Here is a 16,808-nt window from a genome sequence, read left to right as displayed (position 1 = left end):
AGAATGAAATGCAGGGTGGTGAAGCTGGAGCTTGTTCTTAACTGTTTTGCCAGTACCCAGATGATGCTGGGCAGGAACAGCAGTGTGTAAATGAGCAAAACCATAACCAGAATAACTACAAGCCTTCGTTTTTCATCAGATGGGATGCTGATGCATGCAGACAGGGCTTTAAGAGTCCCACCCAGGAAGAAGATGAACGAGGGGAGGGGGAGGAGCATACAGACTGCAAAGAAGATTTCTATGATCTGAAAATCAACTAAGAAATAGAATGGGAAAAATAAAACAAGAGGAAGGATCCAGACTAGGACACAGACCACCACAGAGGTCTTGGTGGTTCTTCTGAATCTGTACCACAGCGGCCACGCAATGAGCAAATACCTGTAATGAAAGACAGACACACATAGACAGTCTTTGAGGAGCATCAGAATTATAGACTAATAAAATGGTTAGACACAGACGTAGATACACACAAACTGGATCAGACAAATAGTTACCTTTCTAGGGAGATACACACCATGAAGCCAACACTGGTAAATACGAAAAAATGATAACTATAAAATATAATTTTACTGATGGAGCAAGTCTTGTCAGCCGCCGAAGCGATCATGCAGCAGAGCCTACTGACGTCAGAAATGAGGAGGTTGATGACGTAGACTGGGGCACCATGATCCTTTTTGACCTGCAAGGAAACATTGGGAACTAAAGCAGTTGTTAACATGTTCTGAACTTCACCTCCTCCAAATATGACATCTGGCTCTGAGCAGAAACTGCAGTCAGAGACATTTATCCATCTAAGAACCAGATGAACCAAGACTCTTATGATGGACTCACCAGAGAAGACAGTGAGTAGATGGCCAGTAGGGTCAAAGGAAGGCTGATGCAGACGATGACTAATGTAGAAATGTATCTAATCAGTTCAACCTGACCTCTGTGGCAGCCATAGGTAGTTGAGTAATCCTCATCGCAATAAAGGTCACAGTTGGAATTCTCATCATTGAGGCTGATGTTATTGTGACCATAACCTTTGTCCCAAGTTGTGTTGTTGAAGTACAAATCTTTCATTCTCCCGTGTCAGTCCTGGTGTTTGAGTCAAAACGTAGTGTATATTTGAAAAGTACAAAAAACACAGGATGAACTACAAATATGCACAAATGAGTGGTGGACATTCACATTAACACAGTATACCTCTACACCAACTTCACAAATACAAGGCAACCTTTGACGGCTTGTTGTGTTGCCTTAGAAACTGTGCAGTTGAGTTATACACTTACACTTTCATTCAAATGTTTTTTCGTTTGTTTGTTCGTTTCTGGGTGATGCACTGACCTGTTGGTTTGGTATTAAATTCAAACATCTTGTGGGTCTGTTTTATCAGAAAATACTGCCACAGTTGTTTTTGTGCTGCCATCTGGTAGACAGGACATCCATCTGTTATCAGTACTGTGAGAGAGGCAGGATAAACCGTGGACCCTGAGCAGGGGGCAAGACTATTACAGCGCCTATCCCATATGGACAGATTGGGAATGACTGTTTTGTTTAGTTTTTTTTGTTTTTTTTTTAATTACAAATACATATATTTATGAAAAATAAATGTAACGTTTTATCATGTCTGCTTGAATCCATACAACCATGAAGTGTAGCATGGCAAATCAAATCCCATACAAGCACGAACCAACGACGCGTCTCGATGGCATTGCATTTTTTACCCACTAGATGTCCTAATCGAGCACTGTGTCACTGAAGCCTGAATAATGAAGCATTCTTTGAATAAAGTTCTGAAGCTTCAACAAAGCCTCAATTGGCCATGACCAGATGATCAGGACGACAGTGCTAACTGCTGTAGTTTCCGTTTGTAGAAATCAGTTTTACATTAAAAAACTATGATAAGCAGCCCTGAATTAATCAGACTGAGGGGCTACAGTGTGCACATAAAATACATTTATGATGTAATGGGTAATCATCAATTTCTTTTTTCTAATAAAGAATACAAAATACAGTATAACCTCATAATATGCAACAGTACGAGTGACCTTGAGGTTCCAAAAGGCACTTATAAATAAAATGTATAATAATAATAATAATAATAATAATAATAATAATAATATAAATAATAATGACAATAATTATTATAAGTAGTAGTAGTATTATATTGCTCTGCATTGAGTTCTTATATTTAAAAGTATTTATATTTAAAAGTTGAGATTAATTCATGATTAATCGATTAATATTAAATTAAGCAATACATTCAGTGTAGGATATTTTCTTTTACAATCATCTTTGAGTTCTTTTACATAAGTAAAATAAACTCTGCAGCCACATGGCTGATTCACATACTACACTACAAATAAAATAAAACAGAACCATTTTAACTGCAGTATTCTTCACACCGATACATTACGATATTTACCTTTTAAAAAGTTTCAAGATCTCACCTGAACGCTGGTGTTGGTTCTGTCCTCTGCATCTAAAAGGTTTACAGCAGAATGTGACATGTAGCAGGTTCCACATATTCAAATTTGCTCTCAAGAGGAAGTGAGAAATGTGGTATAATATAATAATAAAATCAGAGGAATATCAGAAAAGACGTCAGCAGATCATCCGAGAATGGTTTAAAACAGACTTTCTATTAATGTCCAGTTTGAGGGTTTGTTTCACCTTCTTTACATTTATGATGCAACAGATATTTTTCTTTGTGTGACTATAAATTAGAGAGATGCGGTGTAATCATTACTCATGCATCACACCTTTTTCCTGATTATTTTATTATTATATACGCAGCAGCTCATTTACCTATCATCAAACAACTACAGTATGTGTTATGTAATCAGTCAGAGTCACAGTCATGGTTCATGAAACCTGCTGAACATGTTTGATTCTGATGAAGTTGATTCTGTACTAAATCAAGTATTTTCTAAATTCCTTTGATTTTCGGACAATGTGGAGTATCAGTAAACATTCGCATGGAGCTCCAACTGGAGACCACAATGCATCAAAACTGTAATCAACTTTGATTGACATGCATTAGTTAACATGATAGTGAGTCAACAACTGTACAGTGACAACAACCGAGCACAGTGAGCTCATTGTCACGTTGAAGAAACCAGTTTGAGATGATATGAGCTTTGTGACATGGTGCATTATCCTGCTGGAAGTAGCCGTCAGAAGATGGTCCACTGTGGTCATAAAGGGATGGACATGGTCAGCAACAACACTCAGGTAGACTGTGGCATTTAAACCATGACCCCCCCACCATTACACCACCACCACCACCAGCCTGAACCATTGATCCATGCTTTCATGTTGTTTAGATTCTGACCCTGACATCCGAATGTCACAGCTCAAACCGAGACGAGAAACGTTTTTCCAACCCTTCTACTGTCCAGTGTTGGTGAGTCTGTGTGAACTCTAGTCTCAGTTTCCTGTTCTTAGCTGACAGGAGTGGCCCCTGGTGTGGTCTTCTGCTGCTGTAGCCCATCTTCTTCAAGGTTGGACGTGACAGAGATGGTATTCTGCATTCCTTGGTTGGAACCAGTGGTTATTTGAGTTACTGTTGCCTTTCTATCATCTCCAACCAGTCTGCCCATTCTCCTCTGACCTCTCACATCAACAACTGCTGCTCACTGGATATTTTCTCTCTTTCGGACCATTCTCATTCTGTATTATATACTATTCTATGACACTGAACGCACAAGACCTGCTGTACTATGACTTTTTGTAGCATCCCATGGTTGTATGATATAATTTATTACGTGTTTATGACTTACTGTGCCATAAAATTTAAAACATATTATACAAGCTGTTCATACTACGGCACTACAGCACTAAAGCGCTTTAAGAGTCCCGCCCAGGAAGAAGATGAATGAGGGGAGGGGGAGGAGCATAGACGTAGATACACACAAACTGGATCAGACTGACAGTTACCTTTCTATGGAGAAATGAGACATGTCCACCAACAACAGACTGGACAGGTATCGGTATCAAGTTGGAGTCATTTGTGACAATTAAGCTTATTGACCAAATAATTTCCCTTTTGGATTAAAGTCTGCCTAAGTCTAAATTATATTCTAAATTTCTTTGAATTTTGGACGATGCAGTGTATCAGTAGACATTAGCATGGCATGAAGATGCTTCAGAAACCACCTGGAGTGTGAAAGATTCCATGTCTTTGAAATCAGGAAGTTTGGATTGAAGCCTCATGTTTTCAAAATCTCAAATCGAGATTCTACATTTAATTCTTTTGTTCATAAATGCTTCTCTTTGGGGTTCTCTTTGTTGTGAGTCTTTCATAAATTTCTTAGGGCGATATCATTTCAGGAAATAGGGTTAGGGTTACAAGTACAAGTTGATAAATTCCATACTTTGTCATTTGTTATTACCCTTATTAACTTGACCATTGACATTATGGACTAATTCAGGAAGTGCTACTTTTTGAGGCCATTTTATTTGACAAAAGCAACAGGTTGAGTTGGAATATTGTGCTTATTATTGTGCTCATTCTGTTTTTCTGGATGGACAGCCCCATTGCCAGGCTGTATGTGTACTTGAGCACCTCTCACTATCTTGCACAATAACATGAGATGGTAGAGATCTCATGCTTCTTATTTATTGTAAGAGCCTCTGGCTACCTCGTTGGAAATAGCGTTGGTTGTGAGAGATACAACAGGGTGGTTGATGAATCATGTGACTGTTTCCCAACACCGTAGTCGTAGGTGTAATTAAACCTTGCTGGAACTGGAGGAGTCAGGCAGCAAGATGTGGCTATGGATTGGAAAGGTTTCAAGAATTTTTTAATATTTTCTGTCCCTGCAGAACATGCGTGAGATTTACAGTGCTCTTTACGCTGCTGATCGTCAAAGACACCAGAGACCTCGCGAACAAAGATTTGCATGGATTTCCATGGTGTTTCATGTGATCTTTCTCCCTATTTCTGGTGGGTCAGCAGTGGCTCAAGGAGTCTGACATTAACAAATTGTTAGGATTTATAGTTGTTAAATGAGGTGGGAGCTTGGCTGCAGTTTCTTAACTTTTGTCTAATAGATGATGAACTCACAGATGCTCTGAGGCAAACGGCAGCGGTAACAGGCAGCATTTTACGTCATAAATATACGCTTCATTCATACTCTTTCCACACAAATGAGAATAACCAATGTGCACAAAAAAAAAACAACAACAAAAACATTTCAGTTTTCACAAAAAAATGTAATGAGACTACAAAAAAAAAAATATATATATGAAATTAACAATTTACTGCACACATTTTAATGGTACATGCTGAAAATTATTCAAGATCATGCACTGATTCTCCCACCTGTGTGCAACAGTGGTACAAAACAACTGTGAAAATGATTAATTCATAGATCATAAGACAATTGTTAGAGCTTTAAATACACTGGCAGTGAGCCCGTGGCTCACTGGCGCCCTCTTCCATGGGGCAGAAGTAGTGCGCTTTTTCAGTGCGGTTTAATGTCACATCAACAAGACTAAATATGTTACACAACATGAAACACATTACTTATACTATGGATGTCCAACACACAGAGTCTCGACCAAGACCGGTAACGCTTGAGGGTAAATGTGTGCTTAATAAAAGTGACTGATATTCCAAATGTAAGCCCACTAGGGGTCGCACTTCTTTAGACAGAGTTGTCAACGCAAGAACTAAACAGCAGATGGCAGCAATGAGCTAAAATTGCGCTTCGTTTTCCTTTAATTTGTTGATTAAATGTTTTGTAAAATTATAGCTCATTAAATCTAAACATTTTCATAATGTACTCGTTCTTCTTAGCACTTAAACAAACTTTATCTATAGGTTATTATGTTAGTGGTCTGGGCCCCGTAGTATAAGTTTGACACCTCTGACCATTACCATCACATATAAAATATTTGAGTTGTGCATGATGTCTCTCAGGGAAGCATGGCTAAGTGGAACTCTGTCTTCAGCTCTTCGGATTTAGAGCGGATGGTCTGTGTTGCATTTTTACTCTGTTTCTTTTTCCACAGAAGTGGCATTTCTGCAAAGTATATGTTTTTTTTTTTTCCAGCTTCCTCTTTCCACTTCTAATAATAAATATTGTTTATTGCTAATAGTTACCTAAATGCCAGGCTTCACAAAACCCAGAATATATACCACTTATATCTGTGCTAAATAAACTCAACTAAATTAATCCTAAATATCTTATGCATAGTATAGCATGACATTTAGTTTGTTCAGTTTGTTCTTTCAGTTGTCAGGGGGCGAAGAGGGGATGCACTGACATGACAGTCTCTCTTTCTGCAGAGGCAATCTGGGTATAAAGTTATTGCTCTCCAGGGGAGGTAACCTCAGGAGGCATGAAGGAGGACCTATAGCATTGTCTCAATGGGCACACGTGACGTGAAAGTTGATGCAGGGTTTGTTTTTGTTCCTGGTGCTGTGGGGGAAGGAGGCAGCCTCGACGTCAAGCTGGACGCTCTGGAAAAGAAAAAACCCGGAAGTAGCGCAGCTGCCTTTATTATTATTATTATTTTTTATTTTTTTTATTGGATAAATACGTGTGGTCACGCATCCAATTATAGTTTTTGTTTAAAAATATTTCTTTTTCAGAAAATGTATGAAAATTTCCCCAAATAAATATTCTTTCCTGTGCAATATTATTATATATTAGACACATAATTATATATGCAGAGAGGTGTTTATGTAGAAACTGCGCGTAAATCAACATCTCCACTTGTTTTTTGTTTTTTTCCCCCCTTTTCTGTCGCGTGGACACATATTTTATTTTGTGCCATAAACGGAAGTACTGTGGTTGTGTGTCACTTTACACAAAGACAACTTGGCTCGGTGCTCCTCACAAGAGTTTAGGACCATGGAGGGACCCGGGCCAGCACCGACTCGGTTTTCTTGCTTTTCTCGCCAGAAACTATAAGAATAACTTCTTTCTTTTTTTCTAAAAATATTTATTTAATTATTAGTAACAGACGCAGTTTACGGAACAAAACGACAGAACTAAAACGAAGTAACCCCGAGGTGGAATTATAATGGTTAAGCAACTTGTCGGAACAATGGAGTTTTCTTCTGCCAAACCGCAATAACGTCCGCTCCGCGCAATAGGTAAGTACATAGATAGATAGATAGATAGATAGATAGTTTATTTATTTACCAGGAGGAGATTCAGTAGCATCATTACACAGGGACAAGAGGAATAACACATACAAAAAAATAAATAAAATAAAGGTAGAAAAAAGGTACACACATAAAGAAATTTGTCTATACAAGTATTACTGTATTTTCTAAGTAAAGTTATGTAGACAAGTGTATTTAAGTGCTTCTATTTACTGTTGATATTATGAAAAAACAAATGAAACGTGTCTTTAGTCGAAGGCTGAAATGTATCTCTGGAGAAGCTCTTATTTATCCTGCTGGTTAATAAGAAAGGGGCTTTATTTGTGAAGGAATCCTGCAGGACGTGTTGAACTACCACCTGTCGCCCAGAGTCAGTCCCCCAATAAGACAGAAAACAGGAAGACAAAAAAAACATGTCCATTGACACAATCACATGCAGCATTAGACGTGATTTGAGGCTTTGGTTAATTTCCAGAAGCCTTTCAGTTTGGCATAAAGATAACAGAATGCAAACATTGAGTTAATGAGCCTCAAAGTCTTAACATTATGTAGTTTGTGATCCAAACAGTCAGTGGTCAGTACATAAGCTGGAGCCATATTATTAGGTAGATTTATAAATTGAGTTTGAAGTATGTAGTATGTGTGAACATGCATGATGTGTTTGGTGCTGGGGCACATGTTGTCGTATGATAAAAGTAAAATCCAGAAAAGATGTGGTTACAGTAGTTCTATAAAACCGGTGGGAGAGATGCAACGACTAGATCCGATATCAGTCTTTTCATATTCAGTATCAGTCAATCCGAGTAACGATCTGATCTTAAATTAACAAAACTTCCTCTCCTGTAGCTTCCTGAAGTCTTTCCTCGTCTTGTCTTCTCCTTCAGTCGACTGGATTCAGTCCAGTAAGTGTTTCTGAAGTTAATGTGGAGTGTGGAGAGGGCAGCTCGTACCTTGTGTTCTCTAATCCAGAAATGTTCTGGTCCTCCAACGCTGCCTTAAACTCCCTCACCCTCTCTGGAAGATTTGCCTCCAGGAAACTTTTCTCTTCTTTTAAACACAACCTTCAGCGGTTGTTGTTGTTTCTGTGCGACCTTTGCCTGAGTGGACTCCATGGATCCCGTAACATTTTTTGCATTTTGATGTTCTAGTTGGTAGCACTGAGTGGTGATCTCCTACTGCCATCTCACCAGACATCCACAGGGCGTAATTTAAACATTTCTGTCAGACTAAGGTTCTTTGGCAGCTTCAACGCGAACCAACTGCCACTAAAACAGAGGAAGAAGTTGTTTTGACGTCACAGAGATGTGGTTCTGGTTCATGGCAGACCTAAAATAAATAAATAGAAAAAACCAGGCTTGGCTGGAGCCTGATACAGATACTCATCTGTCTGATCATTTTAGAAATGCCTGGGTCGACCAGGACATCCCTAGTAAGGACGCAGACTATAAGATAAACTAGAGTTTTAAAGGAATTAGTTGTATGATCATGTCTTGGTGAGTTTGAGCTTATTTCCAAAATTCTCATGGCCTGCAGCGTTTGTTGATACGTGAGCCGGGTGATATTTCAGCTCAGCTTAGAAATCCACTTGTGTGCGCTGGTGTTTTGTGGCTTCACAGCTTTGTGATTCAAGACTCGGGTTTTCTTTTCTGACCCCTGAATGTTTCCAGCTCACAGATTGGTGTGTCATCTATTGTTTGCGTGGTAATTAGTCCGCTGTTTGAAAGCTGCTGCCAGGCATTTGCAGAGTTCTCGGCCTGTAATTCTACCCATCGTTCATCTCCTGCCTGCCCCCTCCTCTCTTTTTTTCCTGGGTGAAGCATGAAAAAAAAAAAGCCAAAGTATTTCCTGGTACCGGCCAAAACCCTGGTTTTCCAATCGCCTCAGAAATCTGCTAATGTGCTTAGTGCTGGAGCAAAGCAGGAGGCTAGTGCTGCTGTCTACCTCAAAGCTGAATCACAGGTCAGGAATTCGGAAAGAGTCCACGGACCCGGCCGCTTGGTTTGCTGTTTGACCACCTCCTTTTGAATATCATGCTCTATTTGCTCAGGTGCAATACGATGGTTATGAGTACATGTTGTTTTCCATTAAAGACTTTTCATTTATTTAGCTGCAAAAAGAGTTTGGCAGCTCAACCGCAAAACAAAAGCTTCAGATTGATTATTAGTCAGGATGATGGGTGGGGTCGGGAGTAAAGGACAAAGGTGTATACGACAAACTTGCAATGCAAATAAGAAATTGGACTTATTACCACCTGAATACAGTGGAATATGTGTTTTAACTCTTTGCTGTCCTCAGCGGGAACAGTGATGCTTTGGACTGAAGGATGGTTGCTGGGCAGGAGGAAGTTTGGTGGTTGAAGATGTGATGGATGTCACAGAGATAGCTCTTCGTCAGTTATCGTCACTTCCTGATAAAAAAAAAGTGAACAGTTGTGTGGTGTCTGTGGAACCTCTCGTCACGTGCAGTCAACAAGTCTACAGTTCAGCTGTGTTTCTAGACATGCTATCGTTGTTGAATGCTGCCTTTGTTTCAAGGAGACTTTAGTGAGGCTCTCCTTTATGAAGTCACCACCTGAGAAAGGTTTCCCATGTCGGGCAATGACTGAACTGGCTACTGTCTTCTCTCATTGGGTCTGACGTTTGGTTTCTTCGTATATTAAACTCTTTCACAACAGCAACATTTTCATTTCATATCAAACAGACACACTTCTGCTCGTTTTCTGGGTAGACATATCAAAATGAGATGTAAAATATGAATGTTTCCACCTTACGTTCACTCACTACCTGGAATTTCTTTGGTTCTGCCGTTTTCTGGTCGTCTGTGGCAGAAGTCTTCTTTGATTAATCTTGTTTTGTGGAGAAGCTGCAATGTTAAGTCAACCTTATCAGTACAATACATTCAGGGGCAAGCTCCATAATCCATTATATGTTTAGATTTTGCTGATCTAGTAGTAGTAGTATGTACAGTACTTGTCCCACATGGACAATGCATTGTAAACTTTCTCAACCAAACACCGGAGGCCTAAGGTTTAGTTTACTTGTCTTCAATAACAACAGCTGTAAGGGACGATCCAGCTCTCTAACCAGACAAACAAACTAGTTTTCATTTGGTGAAAAGCAGAACGGAACAGAAAAAATGATGAGGTAGTGTTGACATGTAGCCTCTGAGTAACACCGGTGGTATTCTTAGTGTTTATGTGTTTCACATTAACCTCACACCCCCCCTTTTCAACCCGAATTAAAGGCAGAGGTAATTACGGGTTATTTGACCTCTGAAGTGTGTCTGCAACCTTTTTACGGGTGCATGCACTAACTTTGGCCTTGCAGAATGTGCATGAGTAACTGTGGTAACCGTAGTAAACAGTACAACATGCACCAGCTGCCTTCGCCCACCCGGGTTTAAACTCAGGTCAGACTTTATTCAGGCCTTTGGTGAGTTATGCAATACTGGTCTCACATGACACCACATATCTGAGAAGTCATCTTTTTCGAAACTGAAATATCTGTAAATGAATCAAACCGAGACCGTGAAACACAATTAAATAGACACAGGAAACTGAGAGAGAAGACTGGAGCAGTGACACTGAGGTCTTAACTCGTAAGGTGAGTCATTAGTGTTGCAGCAAATCACAAGAAACCAAATAGACAGGAATTTCTGCTGTTGCTCTGGAGCATTTTCAGTCGACCTGCCCATGTCACACACGAGTCTCCTCCATTAAACAATAGTTAGCTTTGCTTGCATACAGGATTTTTGACATGGGAAACAATAGGTGTGACTGATGTATTAAATGATAGTGAATTTAATTTAGCTTGTCATGCCACTCACTGATACGCTGGCATGTGTCACTGAGACAACAAGTACAACAGAGTTGTTTGTAGTGACACATTTCAGAAAATGTCTGCTGTGCAAAAATACTGTATTCTTGTGACTTTGGGTTTATTTACTTTAGGTCTGCCATAAACCTAAGCCATGTCCCCGTTATGTCAAGACTACTTCCTCTGATTTAGTGGCGGTTGGTTAATGAAGTAGAAGAACCAAAAGCATGTAACTGAACATGTCTGCTCTGTGAAAGAACTTTACTCTGGAAGATGTGGATGTTTGATGAGGTGGTAGTAAAAGATCATCATTCAATACAGCGAACTTGATTTGCCACCAGCATTTTGTTTATTTAGGATTGGACCGCGACTCAGATCAGCTGATACTGGATATTAAAAGGGCGGTATTGGAAAAAGCTCCTTCAATAATAATTCAATAAAACTCTGCTTCAAATACTCATCTCATCTTCCGTACTGCTTAATCCTCACTAGGGTCGTGGGGGTTGCTGGAGTCTATGCCAGCTCTCATTGGGCGAGACTCGAGGTCCACCCTGGACAGGTCTCCGGTCTATCTCAGGGCTAACACAGAGACAAACTCACACCTAGGGTCAATCTAGAGGCACCAGTTAATGAGGTGGAGGTGGGAGGAAACCGGAGTACCTGGAGAAAAGACACGCAGACATAGGTAGAACATCCAAACTTAAATTTGATTTGCTTTCATGAAAATTGAAGCGCTCTTTTCATATGTTGTTTAATTACAAGTTCACATTTGTTCACTATTGTCTAAATAATAAAGAGCAAACCTGAAGCCTGTGTATGAGATGTACCACAAAAAATGTATTCAAGTTCAGAGAAACTGTGTTTGCAGAGTTGTCCTTTTATTTGCCCTGGTTTGTGGGTTCCTGTATTGTGTTGTGTTGTGTTGTATTGTATTGTATTGCACCAGTCCGTTTCGAAATACAAAATGGCATTGAGTATAGCATTCTTATTGCACTTTTGATGTCTTTGCATTGCAAATACCCACTCACAGTCACTGTTCAGCCACTCCTTAGAAGTGGGAACGACAAAGCTGAGAGCTGCTCAGTTCAATCGCTGCCTCCACTAAGCAGCTATTGTCATGTGGGAAGTGTCTTCATTGAGCGTTCCCTTAATAATGACTTTCCACTTCGGCAGAAATGGAAGAACCACATGAGTGATTTGGAAATCTGGTTTGTTACAGAGTGAAAAAAAAAAAAACAGCCACAAGAAGAAGTAATGATGAGTCATGACAAAGAGTTTCATTAAAGATTCCAAATGTACCGGTTATTATTTTGCAATGGTTTACAAAAAGTTATCCGTGTAGAAGCCAAACCATTTATTCATTGTGGATATATATATATATATGTGTATATATATATCTCCACCTTCCCCCGTGGCAACAGAACATATTACAGGAGCCTTTAGAAACTGAGGATCAGTATCGAGATGTCAGTATCGGGACTTTTTTAAAGATCGTTATCAAGATTTAGTGGAGGCCGATCTAACGATAGTTAGTTATAAAACCATGTCCCTGTAGCTTCAAAGTGTCTTCTTCTTCTATTTTAGCGGAGGCCGCTTAGCGTCATAGCTGCCAAAAAATCTAAGAAGAAGACGATGACCCAAAATTACATGACTAAACATGACTGCTGTGAGGATGAGCAATTAGTAAATTATGCAATGTGGGAGTTTGTTGAGGTGGTATTAGAAGATCAGCATTCAGTACTACTGATCACATTCAACACCAAAACATGGAATAGACTTAAAAGAAGAGAAACGTTTCCTGGAGACAGTGTCAAGGAGAAAAATCTTCCAGAGAGGGGTAGGAAGTTCATGGCAGCGTTGGATGACCAGAACATTTCTGGAGTAGAAAACACACAGTACGAGCTCCATTTACTATGACAGAAAGATCTATTGGTCGACTCTAGAAGAAAACAAGGAAAGTCTTCAGGAATCTACAGGAACTTTATTTCGATCAGATCAGCCAGTACTGAATATTAAAAGTTATCTGGTATCGGACCGGTGGACATAAACACCTGGTCAGGGCCTCTCTGGAGGCAGTCTTCCACCATGTGTTGTTCACCACTTCCAGTGAGGTGTTGTATACTTTGGCTTGGTTCGGAGGGCGTTGGGAGGGTGTAGAGTACAAATTCCTTGATAGCTGCCCGAGTGTGTGTGGAACAAACTGTCAATCAAGATATGTGTGTTTGTGCATGTGGGTGACGTCACTGCTGGGTTGATGGTTTTCCATGGAATAATTTGCTGCCATGTGGAGAAGAGACACACCCAACAAAATGTGAAAGGGTACGTGGAATGCACTTCTATGGGACTAAACATAGCATTGGATGGTGGAAGAAGCTAAATGGCTGCCAATGCATTCGCCAGTTAAAGCACGGCCCACAGGAAACCCCCGGCTGGTGTGGGGAGAAGTGCTCAGGCATGGTGGATGCAGACGGGGTAAAGAGGTCTGTTTTCAGAGACATTCTTCAATGTTTAATTTTCCAGCTCAGTGCGCTACTTCACAACCCAGGCACGTTCGAGGCTCTGGTCCATTGGACAGTTCCATTTTTCTGCACAAAATGAAAATAATTAGCTTATTTCACTCATATATTTATTATATAGAATTTATTTTATATTGACATGAGAAGACTGATCTTGTAATAAAAAATTTCTTTGCAAACATATGAAAATATGCTGACTTGGCACTGGACAAGACAACCCAACAGTGGCTTTATGCAGTGGTCGGTCAGCTTTGTGATAGCGTGTGATAGCATACAGAGAATGAACTTGTGAAGCTGTCTTCTGTATATTGAGGCAGCATCCTCATTAAAGCTTGCTGAAGCCTTAACTCGGCTCCACATAAACCAGCTGTCAAAAAAACTGCCTTGTCATATTTACCGAAAACATCAGACCCAGCTGCTGAACACCGACTATGGCGACCACCTGAGCTACAACAGGACGTAAACAAATAGAGAAACTGCAGCAAGTAGTCTCAGTAAATAATATTTGCTCTGTAGGTACTGGTCAGTGAGTGAAGCGTTTACAGTTTTCAGACATTCTGCTGTTTTCATGACGTGTTTGCATGTTGTCCAATGTTTAGTCCACCAGAGCCTTGTGACTTTTGTGAAACGAGTCTAAACTTTATAGCTTGTTCTGCCCGTGGTCCCATGTCATCCACAGAGCCACCAGTGCTACAAAAGCCATTTCTTTTGAGGAGGCAACTTTGGTCTTGCATATTTCTCTGCATTAGTTGAAACACACCCCACAATGAAATCGAAATTCTGGTGTCATGTGACTGATAAAAACCATCTAAAATAATAGAAACCGTCTTTATCTGATATTTATTTGACAGGTAGTGTTTTAGGTTGGCCCAAGTCCCGTCCACCTAACATGGAGACATGGAGGTGGCTACTACGTGGCTACACCCAGCCACCACAACATGCTTTTTTGATGCGCAATGTTTGCATATTACTATTATTCACCGATCTGGCATAACATTAAAACCACTGACAGTAGAAGTTGATATTTAAAACATTTTGTGATAATTCAGTGTCAGTGTTCTGCTGGGAAGCGTTTGGACCTGGTATTCATTCATGTGGATGTTACTTAGACATGTAGCACCCACCTAGACCAGACCAGAGCAGACCAGACCCCCCCTCCTTGATGGCAGCAGCCTTCCCCAGCAGGATGCAGCCTGACAACTCAAAGAAAAACATGAAGAACAGCACAAGATGTTGACCTGGCCTCCAAATTCACTAGATCCCAAACTCATCAAGAATCTGTGGGACAGAGGGTCCACAGAGGACCCTCTTCTCGACCCATTAGGACCCAAAGGCCCCCCCACTGATAATACAGTGGTGCTAGACACCACAGGACACCCTTAGAAGGCCCATGAACATTCTCTAATGAGTCGCAACTGAGGCAAAAGGGAACATACAGGATGTTAAGAGCAGGTGGTCATAATGTTATGCCTGATCGTTGTATGTTATTTAGACCTACAGTCTACAGTTAATTGCTTTTAGTATGTAACTGGACTGCTTACAGTCCAGTGTTGATTTTCCATTTACTGCTAACCCCAAGGGCCTTCCTGTTTATGAGGCTGGACTGCCAGTCACTCACAAGCTTGCCACTACACATGAAAATACACACATATTGCACCAACCAAAACAACCCCAACAAGCCAGAGCCACTGCTTTGTTTTGACGAGAGGGCTTAACCCAACCCAGAAGTGAAGAGAGAAGGGGGAGTGAGGGAAGCATTGTGGAAAAAAACAGCCAATTCGCATGCTTTCTGTCAGCCGGTGTTCTGCTGCTTTCCAGGAAACAAACCTGTTTTGGTCTGGATTTCTCAATGTTGCGTTGGTTTTACATGCCAACGAAACAGGAAATTTCATCCAGGCTTTTTACAAAAACAGCTCATCAGCTAGAGGCTTCACAAATGCATGTGCATGTGCTTGTGTGTTGTGGAATTGTCAGCTCAAAGATGATATTCTTATCAATAAATACACATTTGTGTGGTTTTTGCGCCCAGATCCAAGACTTATTTGTTGTAATGTTCAGTATCAGCCGATCCGAGTCCCAATGTGATTAAAAATAAAAGGCTCCTCTTATTTAACTTGCTCTACTGGATCACGTGTGGACCATGCAACTGTATTACTGTTCAGGTTAATGTAGCGAGGAACCCGTGGTGGCAGTAGATGGTAAATGGTTTGTTCTCTGCTCCTGAAATGTTCTGGTCATCCACCAGATCCAACAGGAAACTTTTCTCTTCTTTGAAAGTCAGAAGCTCAGGGTTTGTTGGGCACTAAGAGGGCCAGACTGTACTTGTATGGGGGGTTGAGTTCAAATGTCAGTTTTCCATAGAAAACTAAAAAATAAATAAGTTTCAACCCAGATGGTGTTCGGTCAGCTTGAATCTAAGCATTGTGCGTTTCACCACTTGTTTGTTCAGCTGTTAACTCTGTAATTTCACTTGGGAGTGGAACAAAACAACTGCAGTGACCCCTGCCACATGGCAGTCACCACGCAAGATCTGGAGCAATCTGTCGGTGGTGGTGGGGGATTTTAGCGAGATCCAACCCAACTTGTTGGCGTACACCACGCACACAGTAGCAGCTTGCAGAACCAGACAATGTTTCTCTCACAGATAGTTCAGAACACAGGGCCTCCTTCCTGTATTTACTTTCTTTCTTCTGCCCTCAGAAACATTTGACCAGTAAGGGGACTTAAATGATCTCATGTGGTTTGTGGAGATGGTCCGGTTTGCTTGGATTCCTCTCAGTGTTTGAAGAACCCAAACCAACAAGAAAACTCTCAAATCTTACTAACTCAGCAACTGAAAACAAACTACTGGATAATTGTGATAAAGGGCTCATGTTACTTTTGAATACCTCAACCCCTCGGAGTCCACCCACTCTTTGAAGAAACCTTTTTTTTCCTCCAGTGACTTCATTGAATTTCAACCTAAAGGTGTCTGACCTGACACCGTTCCTTCAGACGCATGTTGATCCAGTGCTGTACCCTCAGTCCTTCATATGCTTCAGAAGTCTGGACGTCTTTCACAATTAACAGTGGGAGGCTGTAGCTTATTTGTTTTTGTTTTTTAACTCCAGTGAATTAATACATCTGTCTCTGAATATTTTTCTGCGTGACAGATTTTGGTTCAGTGATCGGATGCTGTTGATGTTTGCCTTGCGCTCATATGTTTCTTAAAAGGAGTCCTGGGATGTGTTTGCATGCCTCGACACAGCTGGCCTATATCAGGCCGTAACGGGATCCACCGCAACATCTGGGTCAAGCATGTCTGTGTGTGTGTGTGTGTGCGTGTGTTCTGACTCCGTTTCTGTTCACATGTGCAGCTCAGTCACTGTTTTGAGG

At 40.6% G+C, this 16,808-nt stretch overlaps 1 protein-coding gene across 1 annotated transcript in view; it reads left to right on the top strand.

Annotated features, from left to right (window-relative positions):
* Positions 1-6,358: 6,358 nt before the first annotated feature.
* Positions 6,359-16,808, top strand: part of LOC125019047 (ras and Rab interactor 2-like) — a 24,795-nt gene continuing 14,345 nt past the window's right edge. The window contains exon 1 of the mRNA XM_047603547.1: positions 6,359-6,473. Coding sequence (XP_047459503.1) covers positions 6,359-6,473 — 115 coding nt within the window. The remainder of the gene's footprint in view (positions 6,474-16,808) is intronic.

This window comes from Mugil cephalus, chromosome 13 (genome assembly GCF_022458985.1).
Source record: "Mugil cephalus isolate CIBA_MC_2020 chromosome 13, CIBA_Mcephalus_1.1, whole genome shotgun sequence".
Classification (NCBI taxonomy): Eukaryota; Metazoa; Chordata; class Actinopteri; order Mugiliformes; family Mugilidae; genus Mugil; species Mugil cephalus.
Note: the sequence above shows the minus strand (reverse complement) of the source record. Positions and strands in the feature narration are given on the sequence as shown.